Source organism: Myotis nattereri (genome assembly GCF_964212035.1).
Source record: "Myotis nattereri genome assembly, chromosome: X".
Lineage (NCBI taxonomy): Eukaryota > Metazoa > Chordata > Mammalia > Chiroptera > Vespertilionidae > Myotis > Myotis nattereri.
Window position 1 is genome coordinate 98,305,447 of NC_138078.1, and position 18,425 is coordinate 98,323,871.

Below are 18,425 nucleotides of genomic sequence, written 5' to 3' on the forward strand. Positions count from 1 at the left end.
GAGAAAATATGTGAAGAAAGAATTGATGGAACTTGGTGAATGATTATAGTGGTTATGGACAATGGAGAGAAAGAATTTAAAACATGATCTTTGAGTAGATGTCTTGAATAATTGTGGTATCGGGGACAGAAATGGAATTAGGAAGGGGCTAGCAGTTTGGTGGGATGACTTGACTTTAGATTTGAGTTTGATGTGATTGTGGGTTGACTCAACATTCACTCATTTATTAAACATTTACTAAACACCTATGTGGGAACCCTAAACAGAGTATGCCAGATGTTCAAGGCCAAATTGCCATATGCATGTGAAAAGCAAGGACACAGCAGTTTTACTGTATGCACTGTGCAGGCATACCTTTCTATAACCCAAATATTGATGTCACTAGTTGGCAAGAAGCCTCTATTGTCTAAGTTGGTATAGAAATGAGTGACTGACCAGCCCGTGTATGGCTGCTTTGTGGGCTGCTTTGTGAGGCTACTTTGAAGAACTACTTTGTCTGATGGCTACTTAGTAGCAATGGCTACTTGGTCTGCAATAAAGTCTTTCTTATATGCCTGCGACTGCTCATATCGTTTTCCAATACCCAGCGTCTGAGGACCTGTACTCCCACAACCTTTAGGTGCCTAGCACCAGAAGAGATGTAGGGGTTACAAGTATAAAGACAACATAGTCCCAACCCTAGTGGAGTTCTCAGCTTAGTGTGGGTCAAGAGGCAATTAAGGACACAGTTATGAGACAATATAGTGAGTGCTATGACAGCAGAAGCACAGAAGGCTGTGAGAGAGCATAGAAGAGACATCATCATGGACTTTGGGTGGGCTTTTGGACTCCTTGTTGGGAGCAAGGGCCACAGTAAGTGCTCTAGTTAAAATAAAATAGTTTGTTCAAATATCTGAAGGAGAGCCAGCATGGGGTACTCTTAGAACTGAAAGGGCAAGTTGTTTTTTAGGAGTTTGGAAGTCAGACCTTTATGGTGGCTGAAAGATCAGGTCTAGAGAAATAAATTTGGTGTTTTTAGCATGGAGGTAGAGCTATGCAGTGGTGAGCTAATGAGGGCCCATGAATGAACCTTGCAGCACACTAATGATCTAGAATTTTGTCATGGAGGAAGAGCAGGAGGAGGATGTGTAGGAGAGGCAGAGACTGAAGAGGAATAGTGCAAGTAGAATACAATATTGAGGCCTCCAGCAATGTAGGGTTAGCTTTGACTCACTATTCTAAGTATTATGAAAATGGTGCTAGATTTACATTTTTAGTGCAGGTTTTCATTTAGAAGGTCCAAATAATAATTTATACATCTGAGCTAGAGATTAACAGTGTTATGCATCTAAAGAGAGGGGAAAGAATGTGGGATGTTTCGTGTAGCATGTCTCATAAGGTGACTAAGGGAGTGTGGGTCTTTCCTGAATGATTTCGGAAAGTTCAAATGACTGGCTGGCGTGGCTCAGTGGTTGGACATTGACCTATGAACCAGGAGGTCATGGTTTGATTCCCAGTCAGGGCACATGCCTGGGTTGCAGGCTCGATCCCCGGAAGGGGGCGTACAGGAGGCAGCTGATCAATGATTCTCTCTCATCATTGATGTTTCTCTCTCTCTCTCTCTCTCTCTCTCTCTCTCTCTCTCTCTCTCTCTCTCTCTCTTCCTTTCTCTCTGACATCAATAAAAATATATATTTTTTAAAGTTCTGGAAAGAGGGATGGCAGCCTGGCCCGAGGACTGGTCTGATTATCTCTAAGAAGCCTTAGGTGGAGTAAATCTTACACATCCAGTATATCTCCTGCATCTCATTCTGTGACATAGCCTGTGTATATACAGCAGCAAATAAATGTTTGGGGAAGGAATAAAACTCTGGCATAAGGGTATGGGTTTTCATTTATGGAACAGATGGTGTGTTCTGCTTTGGAAAGGCCATATGTAATTGATACATAATGTGACAGACTGAAGCAAAAGCAAATTAAGTATTTTAAGACAAGCAGTTAAAAAAAAAGAAGGCAGAACGTGACCCCCAAAAGTGTGCTAAGATTTTGGCTTCTAGCTTGTGGAAAAGCTGGGAACATCCGTGAATAGACAGGATGTCAAAAAATAACATGCCAAGGAATAGTAATAGGGACACTGGCTCAGGTTATTTTTAAAGATGAAGTTATCTTCTGTCAATTGGGAAGGCTTAGGTTTGTAATGAGTTGGGCTTTCTTCCCCCTTCCCTTCTCTCCCTACACTTCTAAGGTTCAGTTCCCACATCAAAAAAGGTTTAGATAATGCCCCCCTTGTGTCTTTTATTTTATTTTTAAAAAAATCAACTCTGGTGGGCCCTGGCTAGATGGCTCATTTGGTTGGAGCATAGTCCCATACACCAAACAAGGTTGCAGGTTCAATTATCAGTCAGGGCACATATCTAGACTGCAGATTCTTCTTCTCTCCCCTCTCCCCTCTTCCCTCTCCCATCTCCCTCTCCCTCAATTTTTAAAAAACCATATCCTCAGATGAAGATTAAAAGAAAATGTTTTTAAAAATTTACTCTGGTTGGATTTGACTTGTCATACTTTTTAGATAGCAAGAGGGCATACGGGCTAGTGCAGTAAGCTTAGGAAGGGTGCGAAGTGGGTCAATAGGGAAAAGGGAGGATATCTTTAATACTTTCAACAATAAAGATAAATTAAAAAAATTAAAGAGAGCATATGGACACTTGGTGGCAAAACTACATGTTTCCATAGAACAGAAAGCTCCATCCTCTTTTAGGCTTCAAGGTTTGCTATTTAGGGTAGGTGTCTGTAAGTGTGCTCATATTATGTGAATACATGTGCCTTCACAGAGCATGACAAATGGAGATCATGGTCAAGTGTATGCCAACAGGGAAATCACTCTAGCTTTAATGAAGAGCTGGTGTTTTGATGCATTGTTAGGTTTCTTGAGGGAGCCAATGAAAAAGTAACCAGAAATAACCTGTATCTAGAAAACTGAAACAAACAAAAAACCCCAGCAATTACTTCAGAGGTTTAGAAAAACCGTTTCTTTTTATGGGATGCTGTCTGGAAAAAGAAGAGCCTGTGCCTGATTTTCTCAGAAGTGGCAAAATATTTTTCTCTTTTGGAAGGGTATAAAAGAAGACAAAGAGGCCAAGTCTATATGACACAAATGAAGTGGAACTTGGGTAAAAATGGCATCCATGTAGGAGTCTGCCAATTTAGCTAACTTGGGCCTTTTAAAATCTCATTTATGCAAATAAACCTAATCTTCCCCTCACTTTGTGCGATTTAGACATATGTACAATTTTGTGAGAGCTCTAATGATGTAGTCATCTGGAGGGGAAGAGAGTCTCATAGTTTTGTAGCTCAAATGACTTCTCTAACCCTCACACATGGGAAGCACAGGAGAACCCAGAGGTAACCTCCTGCAGCAGGAAATGGGAGCTTCATCCTGCTCCCCTTGCCAACCTCCTGTCCTGGTTTCCTCCCAGCAGTTATCTCCATTCCAATCTTCCCTGCCACTTTGACTCTCTCTCACTGTCATAGTTCAACTGTACTGAGAAAACTGCATTAATTAGGCTTAGACAGAGGGAGCTTGGCCCAGTCATTAATAGGACTGCATAAGAAAAGAGCAAAATAAAACAATTTTTCTAAACCAAGCAAACAATGGAGACACTTTTTAGTATAAGATTTTATATATATACACATATCCTTTTTGTTTACTCAGCCAGAGTATAGTCAAGATAATTACTTGGCTAAATCAATAAAACCTAGGGTGGCCCAGAATATCTAGTTCTAAGTGATTAGTCAGTACAAGGCATGAGAAGTAAGGGTGTGGAAATATACTGCATAATTGTGTCAGTTCTCCTCTGTACATGGGTTCATTATTGAGAATCAATTTCAGTTTCAGGGGAGACTTTAATTCCTTGTAAATGAGTAGGAAGTTAGTAAGTAAATGCTTGGTGTTTTCCTCAAATTATCTCTCATAATATAAGAAAACAGTGGCAAAAAGCCATCAACAGATGGTGTTTTTATTAGCCAAAGATTTATTTTTCAAAGCATTTTCATATTAATGAAGTCAGGTTGAAATTAGAGGCATCTTGTCAGTTGTAATTGTCTGTTGTAAAAATGTGCTGGTATTCTGCAAATTGCTAGGGGGAAGGAGCAAAATAGCCATTTGCCATAATTTTGTGATGGTAACCCAAGGTCCATAGTCTCATCCAGTGATGGCGAACCTTTTGAGCTCAGTGTGTCAGCATTTTGAAAAACCCTTACTTAGCTCTGGTGCCGTGTCACATTTAGAAATTTTTTGATATTTGCAACCATAGTAAAACAAAGACTTATATTTTTGATATTTATTTTATATATTTAAATGCCATTTAACAAAGGAAAATCAACCAAAAAAATGAGTTCACATGTCACCTCTGACACGCGTGTCATAGGTTCGCCATCACTGGTCTAATTAGACCCCAAATTATGTGCTCAGCCCTAATTTTTGTTTTCAGTGGCTTTACAGAAGCTATGAGTCTCAGTTCTGGGCCATAAATGAGGAACACCCAGCAGGGATCTTAGTCCTGCTCTGCACTATGAATTATTTATAAGATATCAGTTTCATAACAAGTGTTGCAGCAGGTTGCATGTACTCGTTAGAAAACATTCTCCCCATGGCATCCTATGTTTGAATGGAAACATATTGCAGTTTGAAGCGCAGATTTCTAATATAGCTGTTCTGTGTTCATCAGTCTACATTATGTTTACCTAATATGTCAAGATAGACATTTGTAATATATTGGGTTTCCATTGATCTAGGAATCTGGACCACTCTGCTAGAGATAATCACAAATTCATCAGGTCCATTACTAATGCCCACTCTCTAACTTAAGCTGGACCTTTTCTTCAAACTGCAGCTCTGTCATATTCATCTTATGATCAAAATTTTTAAGAGGAGCCCAGATTTGGAGCCTCCACGTTATCACCACCTCCATACTTAATCCGGTACAGTTTGGCATCTACTTCCAAAAGTCTATTGAAACTAATTTTTCAAAGGTCACCAGTGACCTCTAATTACCAAATCCAGCTGCCTTTCTTGCACGCTCTACATATATGATAGTGACAAATCCTTGATTGAAATGTGTTTTTCTCAATTATCACATTAGTTTGGCCCAGACCTGCATTCCCAACTGCCTTGAACACTGAAGCTTTCTCCTAACCAGTGTCCCTGTCCCAGGCTTTTCTGTTTCAGTTTGCCCCACATGTTGCTGGTAGCTTGATCTCATAACTACAGCCCTGATTATATCATTATCTTACTCAGAAGCCTCTGGAAAGTCCCCTCTGCTTCACAAATAGGTACAAACTCCTCATCTAGGCATTTAAGACCTTCATAACAGAGCCTTGATTTCCATTTCCAGTCTTGCTTCCCCTGCACACTACTCTCTTGTACCCTCTGTTCTAGCCAAACTCAAAGCCTCTTCCCTGAACATGTCCTATACTTTATTCCATTTTAGTTTTGTTCATGTTGTTCCTAGTGCCTGGAACACCCTGCCACCCTCCATCTCTGTCTATTAAAATCCTACTTATCCTTCAAGACTCATCTTAATCTCACTTCTTCTTTATCTCTGAAGTCACTGCAACTTGACAGAGTAGATATTCAATACCTTTTGTGGTATTAAATCTCTGAACTGTTGTTTCTTTTTTTTCCTCTGACATCTACTTAGCTTAAAGATTATGCCCAAATCAATGATTGTGGCCCTTCTTTTTTCCTTCTTCTCTCTCTGCCATTGCTAAGGAGAAGGCCACAGTTGAAATGGTCATGGAGTTAAAGAAGACCAGGGGAGACACTGTGCCCAAACCACAAAAAATGGAATAAATTGTGAAAAATCACTTCCATTGGAACAAAGCCAAAGAAACCAAGAGAGATCTGGCAAAAAGGGAAGCAAAAATTAAGATGGTTTTCATAATCCAGTTTGAGAACAAGCAAATTCAAACTGCCTATCCTAGAAATACACATATCCAGAGGAACACATCCTTTAGAATAGATTCATTCGACAGTGCCAAGGTTACTAAGCAGCAACAGCTTTTTAGTAGCAAGGGGCCAAGTACATGAGTCCTCTTCCCCTTCCCCATTTCTCCTACTGAAAACATAAACTTTGAACAACTACAAACTATAAAAACTGTAGAGACAGCAATGAAGCAACATGGCCAAGGGAAAAAATGATAATAGTGTAAGGGCCAGGAATTTGGGGTATTACATTTGGAACAGACTTTGTGAGGGCGTTGGGATGGTGAGTCAGAGAGGAGTGGATATTGGGGCAGGTCCCGGGGTAAAGCAGCCACCACAGCTGAAGACGGGAATGGGAAGGAATAAAAAGTTCATTATCAATCTAGCAGGGGTCCTCAAACTTTTTAAACAGGGGGCCAGTTCACTGTCCCTCAGACCGTTGGAGGGCCGGACTATAGTTTAAAAAAAAACTATGAACAAATTCCTGTGCACACTGCACATATCTTATTTTGAAGTAAAAAAACAAAATGGGAACAAATACAATATTTGTATTTGCATGTGGCCCGCGGGCCGTAGTTTGAGGACCCCTGATCTAGAGTAAATAAAATTTTATTTTCTTACATAAGGAATGGGAGAAAGTAGCTTGCTCAACTGAAAATATGCTAAAAGTTCTGAGTACTTTTGAACTATGTTATATTAAACGGATTTGCAAAGTGCTTCTAATGTATACCTTAAAAGTATCTATATAGTAGTAAGCAGTGATAAGCAATGGATGTCCTATCTTGATACAGTCAGGCTTTGCTTTTTGAAGTCTGGCATCTCCATGGGCTCTTCCTTAGTGCCAAAGAAGTGAAACTGAGATATGATGCTAGATTTTGAGGAATCCCACACTTAAAATACCGTATTTTTTTCTGAAGGAATCTACTGATAAATATAAAATGTTATCAACAACAACAACAACAAAAACACACAAAAATCATGGGATTCTGGAGCAAAGCCATGACTGAATGCTAGAGACCTGAGTTACAGCCCTAGCTTTGCCATATACTAATTATATGACTGTGCAAAAATACTTTACCCCACTCTGAAGCTCAGTTTTCTCATCTGTAAAATGTTGACATCTCCTACTTCATGGGTTGTTATGATCATTCAATGATATATATGAAAATGTCTAGCATAGTGTCTGGCAAGTAGTAATCATTCAATAAATTATAGTTTTCTTAGTCTACTCATCTGTAAAAGAGATAATAATATATGTTCTCCCTATATTACAGGTATACTATGAGGGTAAAATGAAATATTGACTATGAAATACTTTAAAAAGTTAAAAATATTACAGAAAACATAAAGCTGTTTTAATGTCATTAAAGTCCTATATCTACAAAGTCATGAATGTCAGCTTTTCCCCAACAGTGATAGTGGATCAAATGTATAGTATTATTAAGTGCTTAGAAGAGTGATTAACCCATAGCAAGTGCTCATTGAATCTTTGAAATAGTGTATTTGCCGCCTAGCTGGTGTGGCTCAGTGGTTGAGCGTTGGCCCATGCACCAAGAGGTTGCTGGTTCCATTCCTGGTCAGGGCACATGCCTGGAGTTGCGGCCCCGATCCCTGATGGGAGGCATTCAGGAGACAACTGATTAATGATGTTTCTTTCTATCTCCATCTCCCATCCTTCTTTCTCTCTCTAAAATCAATAAAAACATTTTTTAAAAAAGGAATATTGTATTTGCTGACTGACTAACTAATCTCCATATGGTATTGGTTCTCAAGCTCATTGAATGTTTGTTCTTTTTTCCCCCCCTCTTACCCTTTTCCCTCTTGCTTCACACTCTGCGATGATAGCAAACTCTAGAGATGAACCTCACCAACCTGGTTAAGCGTAACAGCGAACTAGAAAATCAAATGGCCAAGCTAATACAGATCTGCCAGCAGGTTGAGGTACGTAACAGAAATATTTGTGATTTCTTCAGAGGACCTGTATTGATTCTTTTTTTGGGGGGTGGGGGGACTTGAATTATTCATTTGTTTGCTTATTTATTTATTGGCTTAAACCCTTCACCTTTTTCACCCAGCCTCACAACCTCCCTCCCCTGTGACAGCTGTCAGTCTGTTCCCTGTACCTATGAGTCTGTTTCTATATTGTTTGTTAGTTTATTTTGTTCATTAGATTTTACATAAAAGTATACATCATATGGTATTTGTCTTTCTCTGACTGGCTTATTTTACTTAGCATAATACTCTCCAGGTCCATCCATGTTGTTGCAAAAGGTAAGATTTCCTTTTTTATGGCTGAATAGTATTCCATTGTGTAAATGTACCACAGCTTTTTAATCCACTCATCTACTGATGGCACTAGGGCTGCTTTCAAATCTTGGCTATTGTAAATAACACTGCAGTGAACATAGGACTGCACATATTCTTTTGGATTAGTGTTTTGGGTTTCTTCTGATATATTTCCAGAAGTGGAATTCCTGGGGGCTTGAATTTTGTCAGACTGCAGATCAGCCATTTGGACTGAAGGACTGACTGGCAGTTCTAGGAAGTTTCATTTCTTTAGGATGCTTGTGTTCTCAGAAAAGTGGCGGATAACTGTTGTTTAAAAATATAGGTATGAAGTGGTGATGAGTTGTGGAGTCAACAATCCAAGGGACAGTCCCTTCTCCTTTCCAAACAGGCAATATGAGAATCCAACATGAAGTGTGTTTCTTCCTTCATCAAACTAGACATTATAGTTCCTTGAAGAGATTGCTGTAGTGCCATGGGGAAGTTGGGAGTCTGGGTCATCAGAGTAGAGTGAGGCTCATTCAGTGCCATATTGTTTTCATAACAATATTATCAGGACTGCTACTCTTCCTAGCCTCTTCTCCCTTTGTCCCCATGCTCCTTACCTGGTCCACACTCACCACTTTTCCACTTATTCTTGTCATCAACAAATGATATCTATGTTAAAGTTGTCCGTGAGTTTTAAAGTGTTACATAAGTATAAGGTTTTTGGAAATGGTTACCTACATGAAATCTCAGAGCACAGCTTATGAGAGGAGTCAACCTCTTCTTAAGTGGATGCAATAAAAGAAAGATGTTAGCCCTGACCAGTTTGGCTCAGTGGATGGAGCATTGGGCTATGGACTGAAAAGTCCCGGGTTTGATTCTGGTCGAGGTCATGTACCTTGGTTTCAGGCTCGATCCCCAGTAGGGGGCATGCAGGAGGCAGCTGATTGATGTTTCTAACTCTATATCCCTCTCCCTTCCTCTCTGTAAAGTCAATAAAATACATTTAAAAAAAAGAAAGATGTTATTTCTCTCTCTCAAGAATGTGAAACTTTAGCTGTAGCACTTGGTTTTCTTTTTTTAATTTCTTATTTTCCCTTTTTATTACTCTTGCATGTTTTTTTAAAAAATTTTGTTTTCTGTAGCTTTTGTTAAAGAGGCAATAGAAGTGCTTAAAGTGTAAATAGTGGGTAAAATATTATAGGACTCCTCATGGGCAGTGATTGGATAAAAATGTTTCTAATTCTATGTACAACCTGATAGTCTAGTTCTAATCTTAACTGTATGACAAATAAATGTAATGGTGCAAGTTTATTTTACTTTCAACAATATAATAATTTTACTGTGATCTCATATCTTAAACCCACCTAGCCATTCCTATTTAAGAGAAGGAAGAGAATTTTGTAAGGAAAATGATCTTCTTTTATGAATAACCGCTCATGATTTTTTGGATTTCTTAAAATATTGGGTTTCTTTTTTTAAACTTTTTTATTGAATTTATTGAGGTGACATTGTTAATTAAATGACATAGGTTTCAGGTATACAATTCTATAAAACATCATCTGTATATTGTGTTGTGTGTTCACCACCCAAAGCCAAGTCTTTATCCATCATTTATCTCATCTATACCCTCTTCTACCTGCTCCCATCCCTCTTTCCCTCTGGTAATCACCATACTGTTGTCTGTATCTATGAGATTTTTTGTTGTTATTTTGTTTTTGCTTAATCCCTTTACATTTTTCACCAAGCTCCACAACCCCACTCTCTTCTGACAGCTGTCAGTCTGTTCTCTATGAGTCTGTATCTATTTTTTGTTTTAGTTTATTTTGTTCATTACATTCTACATATGAGTGAAATCATATGGTATTTGTCTTTCTCTGACTCGCTTATTTCACTCAGCATAATGCTCTCTAGGTCTAGCCATGCTTTTGCAGAAGGTAATATTTCCTTTTTTCTTATGGACAAGTAGTATTCCATTGCATAAATGTACTGCTGCTTTTTTTTATTCACTCATCTAATGATGGGCATTTGGGCTGCTCCCAAATCTTGGCAATTGTAAATAATGCTGCATTGAACATAGAGCTTCATTTGTTCTTTCAAATTAGTGTTTCAGGTTTCTTCAGATATATTACCAGAAGTGCAATCACTGGATTTTAAGGCAGTTCTATTTTTAATCTTTTGAGGTAGTTCCATACTGCTTTCCACAGTAGCTGCACCAATCTTCATTCCTACCAATAGTACCTGAGGGTTCCCTTTTCTTCAGATCCTTGCCAACATTTGTTGTTTGTTGATTTATTGATGGCAGCCATTCTGGCAGGTGTGAGGTGATATCTCTGATGATTAATGATGTTGAGCATCTTTTAATATGATTATTGGCCATCTGTATGTCCTCTTTGAAGAAGTGTCTATTCAGGTCCTTTGCCTATTTTTAATTAGATTGTGTTATTTTTTGGGGTTTTTTTTGGTGTTGAGTTTTATAACTTCTTTATAACTTTCGGATGTGTGGGTGAATAAGTTCTTCCATTCAGTGGGTTGACTTTTCATTTTGTGAATGGTTTCATGTGCTGTGCAAAAACTATTTAGTTTGATGTAGGCCCATATGTTTATTTTTTTCTTTTGGTTCTTTTGCTTGAGGCAATATATCAGAAAAATATTACTATGAGAAATGTACGATATTTTACTGTCTGTTTTCTCCTAATATTTTTATGGTTTCAAGTCTAACATTTAAGCCTTTAATTTTCTTTCTTTTTAAAGTCTTTATCTGCTTTTGGAATTAGGATAATGCTGGCCATATAAAATGAGCTTGGGATTCTTTCCTCCTCTGGAATTTTTTGGAATAGTGTGAGAAAGATACGTGTTAGTTCTTTGAATATTTGGAAAAATTCACCTGTTAATCCATCTTGTCCAGGACTTTTCTTTGTTGGGAGATTTTTAGTTATTGCTTCAACTTCACTAGTTGTAATCTGTTCAGATTCTCTGATTCTTCCTGATTAACTTGTAGAAGATTGTATGTTTCTAGAATTTATCCATTCTGTCCAGATTGTTCAGTTTGTTGGCACATAATTGTTCATAATATATTCTTATAATTCTTTGTATTTCTGTGGTGGTAATTGTTATTTCTCCTCTTTCAGTTCTGATTTTATTTATTTGGGTCCTCTTCTTTTTTCTTGATGAGTCTGAATAAGGGTTTGCCAATCTTGTTTATCTTTCCAAAGAACCAGCCAGCTCTTTGTTTCAAGGATCTTTTGTATTGCTTTTTTACACTGCATATCATTTATTTCTACTCTGCTCTTTATTATTTTCTTCTTCCTACTCTCTTTGGGCTTTGTTTTTGTTCTTTTTCAAGTTCCTTCAAGTGTAAAGGTAGATTGTTTATTTGAGATTTTTCTTGTTTCTTGAGGTAGGCCTGTAATACTATGAATTTCCCTCATAGGACTTCTTTCACTTTGTCCCATAGGTTTTGAGTTGTGTTCTCATTTTAATTTGTTTCAAGGTATGTTTTGATTTATTTCTTGATCTCATTTTTATCCCATTCATTGTTTAGTAACATGTTATTTAGCCTTTATATATGTGTGCGCTTTTTCAGTGTTTTTCTTGTGATTGACTTATAGTTTCATACCATTAAGGTCAGAGAAGATGCTTGATATGATTTCAATCTTCTTAAATTTATTGAGATTTGTTTGTGTCTGAAAATGTGGTCTATCCTAGAAAATGTTGCGTGTACACTTGAAAAGAATGTATATTCTGCTGCTTTAGGGTGAAATGCTCTGAAGCTATCAATTAAATCTATCTGATTTAGTGTGTCATTTATGCATACTATTCCCTTTTTGATGTTCTGTCTTGAAAATCTATCCATTGATGTCTTACTGGGTAAAGAAGTCTTGGTTGTAGGTCCTTGCTTTTTATCACTTTGAATATTTCATGCCAATTCCTTCAGGTCTGAAATGTTTCTGTTGAAAAATCCATTGACAGTTTTATGGGAACTCCCTTATAGGTAACTATCTTTTTGTTTCTGCTTTTAAGATTCTCTCTTTGTCCTAACCTTTGCCATTTTAATTATGATATGTCTTGGTATGTGGCTCTTTGTGTTCATCTTGTTTGGGACTTATGTGCTTCCTGGACTTGTGTGTTGTTTTCCTTCACTAAGTTAGGGAAGTTTTGATCATTATTTCTTCAATTAGGCTCTTGATCCCTTTGTCTCTTCTTTTTCTGGTCTTCCTATGATACAGATGTTGTTACACTTCATGGTGTCCCAATGTTCCTTAAGCTATCCTCATTTTAAAAATTATTTTTCTTTTTGCTTTTCTGATTGGGTGTGTTTTTTTTTTCTAACTTGTCTTCCAAATCAATGATTCAATTATCTGCTTCCTCCAACCTAGTGTTTATTCCTACCAGTGTATTCTTCATTTCTGACTGTTCCTTTGTTATGGTTTCCCTGTCCTTTTTCATCTTCTTGAGCATCTCTTATAAATTGCTTGCCTCCATTTTATTTAGCACTTTTTTTTTGGGAGATGTCTCTGTTTTTTTTTTTTCATTTGGAGCATGTTTCCCTAATAGGCTGCCTCTTTGTGTTTGTTTATATGTAATAGATGGATCTACTATGTCTTGGTAGGGTGGTCTTACGTAAATTATGTATCCTGTAGAGTCCAGTAGTACAATCTCCTTGATCACCTGATCTGGGTACTTCAGGAACGTCTCTTGTGTGTGTTATGTGGGCCCTCCTGTTATAATTGAGTCTTGATTGCTATTGGCCTCTTTGTGTGTGGGATTGACCCTTGGGCTGGCTGACTGTGAGGCTCAATGTCAATCACAGCATGTGAGCTACTGTGCAGGTGCTGACCACACGAAGCAGAGCTTGTCTCAGCAGGGTCTTGCACCTGCCATGATATCTCTTTGAATATGCATACTACTTGTGAAGCTTATTGGATCCTTCTCAGGGATTTTTTGAAGTTGGCTATTGGGTGTGTTGGTTCTGGTGCTCTTGGTAGGGACTCTGGTGCAGGCCAATGACAGAAGCTGTCCATGACTGGCCCTGGACTACCTGTTTGGAACTACAAGCGATCCACAGTTTGAAGTTACCTCTGCTGGACTTGGGTGTACCAAAGCTGTGCACCAAGGCCAGCTTTCATCAGCAACGGGCCCGGGGGAAGGTCAGCAAAAGTTTGAAGGCATTCTGAAATCCACCTCCACCTGTCTCCACCTGCCTGCTGCCTGTTAGGCTCAGTCACTGAAAGAGCCTCTGGCATTACTCGAGTTTCTTGAGGTAGTTTCTCAGTGAGTCATTAGGTAGGAGCGAGTGGTATTTACCAGATTGATACAGGTTCAAGCTCGTTGTTAGTGCTGGGTATTAGGCCACTCAGTATATGTCCCTGTTTATACCAAATCTAGCTACCTCCCACTGTGTGCTCACACATCTTTGTGTTGGGGTGGGGTCTCAGGGAGTCATCAGAGTGAGGCCTCCAGGATTTATCAGACCCTAACAGACCTAGATCTGGCAGGTGAAGGGAGGGCTCTGTACTGGTCAGGCATCTGAGGGAAAAATAGCTGCTGCCCTAGAGCCACACAACTCAGTCTGTCCTTGATTCTGCTGGGAGGAGCCCAAGCTCAGCAGGTTGGGGCCTCCAGGGGTAGGGAGGATGGGGTTAGTGGATGGCCAGTGAGTGGAAAGTGCTAGTCAGGCTTCAGGGAAGGTGCAGGATGTGGCCCTGCTCCAAAGCCCCACAACTTAGCCTATTCTGAATTTTGCCTAGTCCTCCACAGGATGGAGCTATCAGGAGTTGGGCAGGTGGGGCTGCTGGGAGCATGGAGGGTGGGACTAGCACTCTCTTGAGGGGGAGTGTCAATCAGGTTCACAGGGGGATGAGGTACTCGACCCCACCCCAAAGCCACACAACTCTGTCACTGACACCCCCTGAGTCTGCCCAAACCTCTACATGCAGGCCTAGGCAGCTGACTCCTCAGCAGGGTATAAACTCTGCAGGGTGGGGCAAGAGGGAGTCCAAAGGGTGGGGCTATTGCTTTCTCTCAGGCAGATGCCACATAGAGGGCTGTGCTCCATCCAAGAAAAATGGCTTCTCTGGTGTGGGAGAGGGACTCAGCACAGGGATCCTGGCAGCTGTCTCTTCAGCTCTCTCCTCAGAGTCATAAACGCCAGACTCCCCATTCTACACTAGTCTGTTACCCTCTCCCTCGGCCAGAGCAGAGAGTGAGTGACTGTGAGTGAAATAGTGTGTATTGGCCCTTTAAGACTACTGTTTCTCTGGCAGACTACTGTCGGACAGAATCTGTGCTTATTTTCACAGGCAGATATTATCTGGGTGCCTCTTCCCAGCTCTGGTGCTCTGGGCTGGGGTGCCTCCCTTGGGGTTTAGACTCCATGCTTCTCAGGGGGAACACGCCCCCCCACACACACACACACAGCTGAGATATCCCTCTGGAAGCCCTTTTTTGCAACTCTGCCCTTCCTGTCAGTCTTGATATGGCCTCTTTTGTTTTTGTTTTTTTTTTCTTATTTGGTTTTATTTATTTATTTATTTATTTATTTATTTATTTATTTTTTTATTGCTTAAAGTATTACAAAAAGTATTACATATGTCTCCTTTTATTTTCCCCCCGCCCTTGACAATCCCCTGGCCTCCCCTACCCCCCCCCCCCAGTGTCTTATGTCCATTGGTTATGCTTATATGCATGCATACAAGACCTTTGGTTGATCTCTGACCCACCCCCCTCCTGCTCTCTCACCCTCCCCGGCCTTCCTGCTGTAGTTTGACAGTCTGTTCGAGGCAGCTCTGCCTCTGTATCTATTTTTGTTCATAAATTTATAATGGTCTTTATTATCAGGAAATGAGTGACATCATGTGGTATTTTTCCTTCATTGACTGGCTTATTTCACTTAGCATAATGGTCTCCAGTTCCATCCATGCTGTTGCAAATGGTAAGAGTTCCTTCTTTTTTATAGCAGCATAGTATTCCATCATGTAGATGTACCACAGTTTTCTAATCCATTCATCTACAGATGGGCACTTAGGCTGTTTCCAGATCTTAGCTATGGTGAATTGTGCTGCTATGAACATAGGGGTGCATATATCCTTTCTGATTGGTGTTTCTGGTTTCCTGGGGTATATTCCTAGAAGTGGGATCACAGGGTCAAATGGGAGTTCCATTTGTAGTTTTTTGAGGAAACTCCATACTGTCTTCCATAGTGGCTGCACCAGTCTGCATTCCCACCAGCAGTGCACAAGTGTTCCTTTTTCTCCACATCCTCTCCAGCACTTGTCGTTTGTTGATTTGTTGATGTTAGCCAGTCTGACAGGTGTGAGATGGTACCTCATTGTTGTTTTGATTTGCATCTCTCAGATGATTAGTGACTTTGAGCATGTTTTCATATGTCTCTTGGCTTTCTGAATGTCCTCTTTTGAAAGGTGTCTATTTAGATCCTTTGCCCATTTTTGGATTGGATTGTTTATCTTCCTTTTGTTAAGTTGTATGAGTTCCCTATAAATTTTGGAGATTAGGCCCTTATCAGATATGACATTGGCAAATATGTTTTCCCACGCAGTGGGTTTTCTTGTTGTTTTGTTGATGGTTTCTTTTGCTGTGCAGAAGCTTTTTATTTTGATGTAGTCCCATTTGTTTATTTTCTCTTTAGTTTCCAATGCCCTAGGAGCTGTATCGGTGAAGAAATTGCTTTGGCATATGTCTGAGATTTTGTTGCCTTTGGATTTTTCTAGTATTTGTATGGTTTCCCGTCGTATATTTAAGTCCTTTATCCATTTTGAGTTTATTCTTGTGTATGGTGTAAGTTGGTGGTCCAGTTTCATTTTCTTGCATGTATCTGTCCAATTTTCCCAACACCATTTATTGAAGAGACTATCTTGACTCCATTGTATGTTCTTGCCTCCTTTGTCAAATATTAATTGAGCGTATTGTTGGGGCTGATTTCTGGGCTCTCTATTCTATTCCATTGATCTATATGCCTGTTCTTGTGCCAGTACCAGGCAGTTTTGAGAACAGTGGCTTTGTAATACAGCTTGATATCCCACCTACTTTGTTCTTTCTCAGCATCGCTGCAGCTATTCGGGGTCGTTTTTTATTCCAGATGAATTTTTGGAGAGTACGTTCTAGGTCTGTGAAATATGGATATGGCTTCTTTTGTAAATCCTTGGTTATAAGAGTTCTCTTCAGTTGTTTTCAGTTGGTTATTCAGGATGATGGTTTTATAATTTAGTTGTCATTCTAGTTTGGTTCTTAGAGGAGATGAGTGTTGCGTCCACCTACACTGTTGCCATTTTGGATCCCAGCAATCAATCAAGTATTGGGTTTCTTAAACTAGGATATACTTGTATGTTGTACTTGTATTATAGCAATTTAATCCTTGTTGCACACTCCATTTATGGAAGAGAGTGGTGCTAAATGTACGGTACATACGATACCAGTTATACCCTGTTACGAGATTGTGCAATGGGGTCTGGAATTTAGGAAGAAGCATAAGGATTGGAAAGAAAGAATACTGGAATGTAAGTTGGAAAACTGGACTCTAGACTAAAGTTTGCCATTAACAGGTAATATAAACTTTAATAAGTCATTTAGCCTCTCAGCTTGTGTCCTTACCTATAAAATGAGCAGTTGAACTGACTACATGACCTTTGATGTCTCTCCCAGATTTCACAGGTGAATAGTTACTTTCTTTATTCTCTCCTTTTTCTTTTCAGTCTCATCCTTTCCCCGGGCAGGTGGAAATAAAACAGAGGCATTTTAGAGTGTTTTTCAGATCATCAGAGTCACTCTATGTTCCACTATATCAAAGCTTCTGATTATGCTGTTAGATTACAGTATAATAATCCCACACTGGTGAAAAGACAAGGAAGTATTGTAAGTAGGAGACAAGATAAGGAATCCCTTGGTTTAGAATTTGCATGATTGAGGGTGGGGTAACAGCTAATGGTAGATAAATTCTGGTTAGAAATTATAATAATCACCTTCCTCATTCTCATCAAAAAGACTAAATATAGAGCAATTTGTAGTCAAATTAGAAAAGTAAGCAATTTATTTTCATTATTTGTTCACTTCAGGAACTCTATGACATCTTATCCTACACCTGGGAATCTTGTCTCTCTATCCAGCCTCACCCAAATGCCCTGTTCCAACATTTCCCAGCCCATTGCGCCAATCATACCTTTAAATTCAGAACCCTTCTCTTTTCAAGTGGCAAGGAGCTAGTCTCATAAAACAATGCATCATTGTGTTAATAGAGGAGGACTCATTCTTGCCCTTTAGGTAAAAGGTGATATTTTAACAGCACCTTTCTGAAGTTAGTATTCCTGCTTAGTCTTCAAGGGCTGACACTAGTGCTTATAAATGTAAGCAAAGTAGGAAGGAAGAGCAGCCCCACCATGAACCAGCAAGGGAGGTGTTTAAGAGGCTCCCTTAGGGATGCTTATTAAATCCATCCTGTAGGCCATTGTCTGTTCTGGCACACAGAAGTTCACCTTTTAATAATAGCTGTCCATTACATTGTACTAGGTACAAAGAAAAATGGCATGGACATAGTATTTACCTTGGAGGGTTTACACAGTACCCACATCTACCCTGATGTGGATACACATGTGTAGGAAATATAGACAGACAATGGAATAAAAATGTTAACAGTTGGGAACGATTCCTGAGATACTGCATTACATGTCAAGGGTGATAGTGTATTTTGGGAGTTAACTTCATGGTCTATTCAGTTTAAAATGCTATTTTAACAATGGCTCTACAGGATAGCTTATGGAAGACCATGGCTGTCCCCTGTGACATCACCCATTCTGAAAGGTTAGGGATGTGCTCTAAACTTCCCCATAATAGTAGGGTGAATCCAGGGTACTTATTATACTCATTCAACACAGAGCCTATGTCCAGAAGGCTTCTGGACAAACATGCACATTAAAAATGCAATTAAAGAAAGAACTTGAGACTTCGTAAGTGCTTATAACTACTTTATAAATGAAATAAATAATAGCATACTGTCCATCATGAGAGCCAGACAGTGAAGGGTGATATGACAGTTTTTCAGTTTATCTAATCCAGATTTGTCTATAGAAAATTATTATATTCATAGTGTAAACCCGGCATTTCACATTAGGTGGGGGTGGAGGATTCAAGCTAAGGCACTTCTGAGAAAACTATTTTCCTGCCAAACCTGTTCCCCTTC

General features: G+C 39.3%; 1 protein-coding gene across 2 annotated transcripts in view; it reads left to right on the forward strand.

Annotated features, from left to right (window-relative positions):
* The window catches only part of MID2 (midline 2), a 113,261-nt gene that overhangs the window by 24,876 nt on the left and 69,960 nt on the right, over positions 1–18,425 (forward strand). For both annotated transcript variants that reach the window (XM_081081273.1, XM_081081272.1), the window contains exon 3: positions 7,808–7,903. In XM_081081273.1, the coding sequence (XP_080937399.1) occupies positions 7,808–7,903 (96 nt within the window). The remainder of the gene's footprint in view (positions 1–7,807; positions 7,904–18,425) is intronic.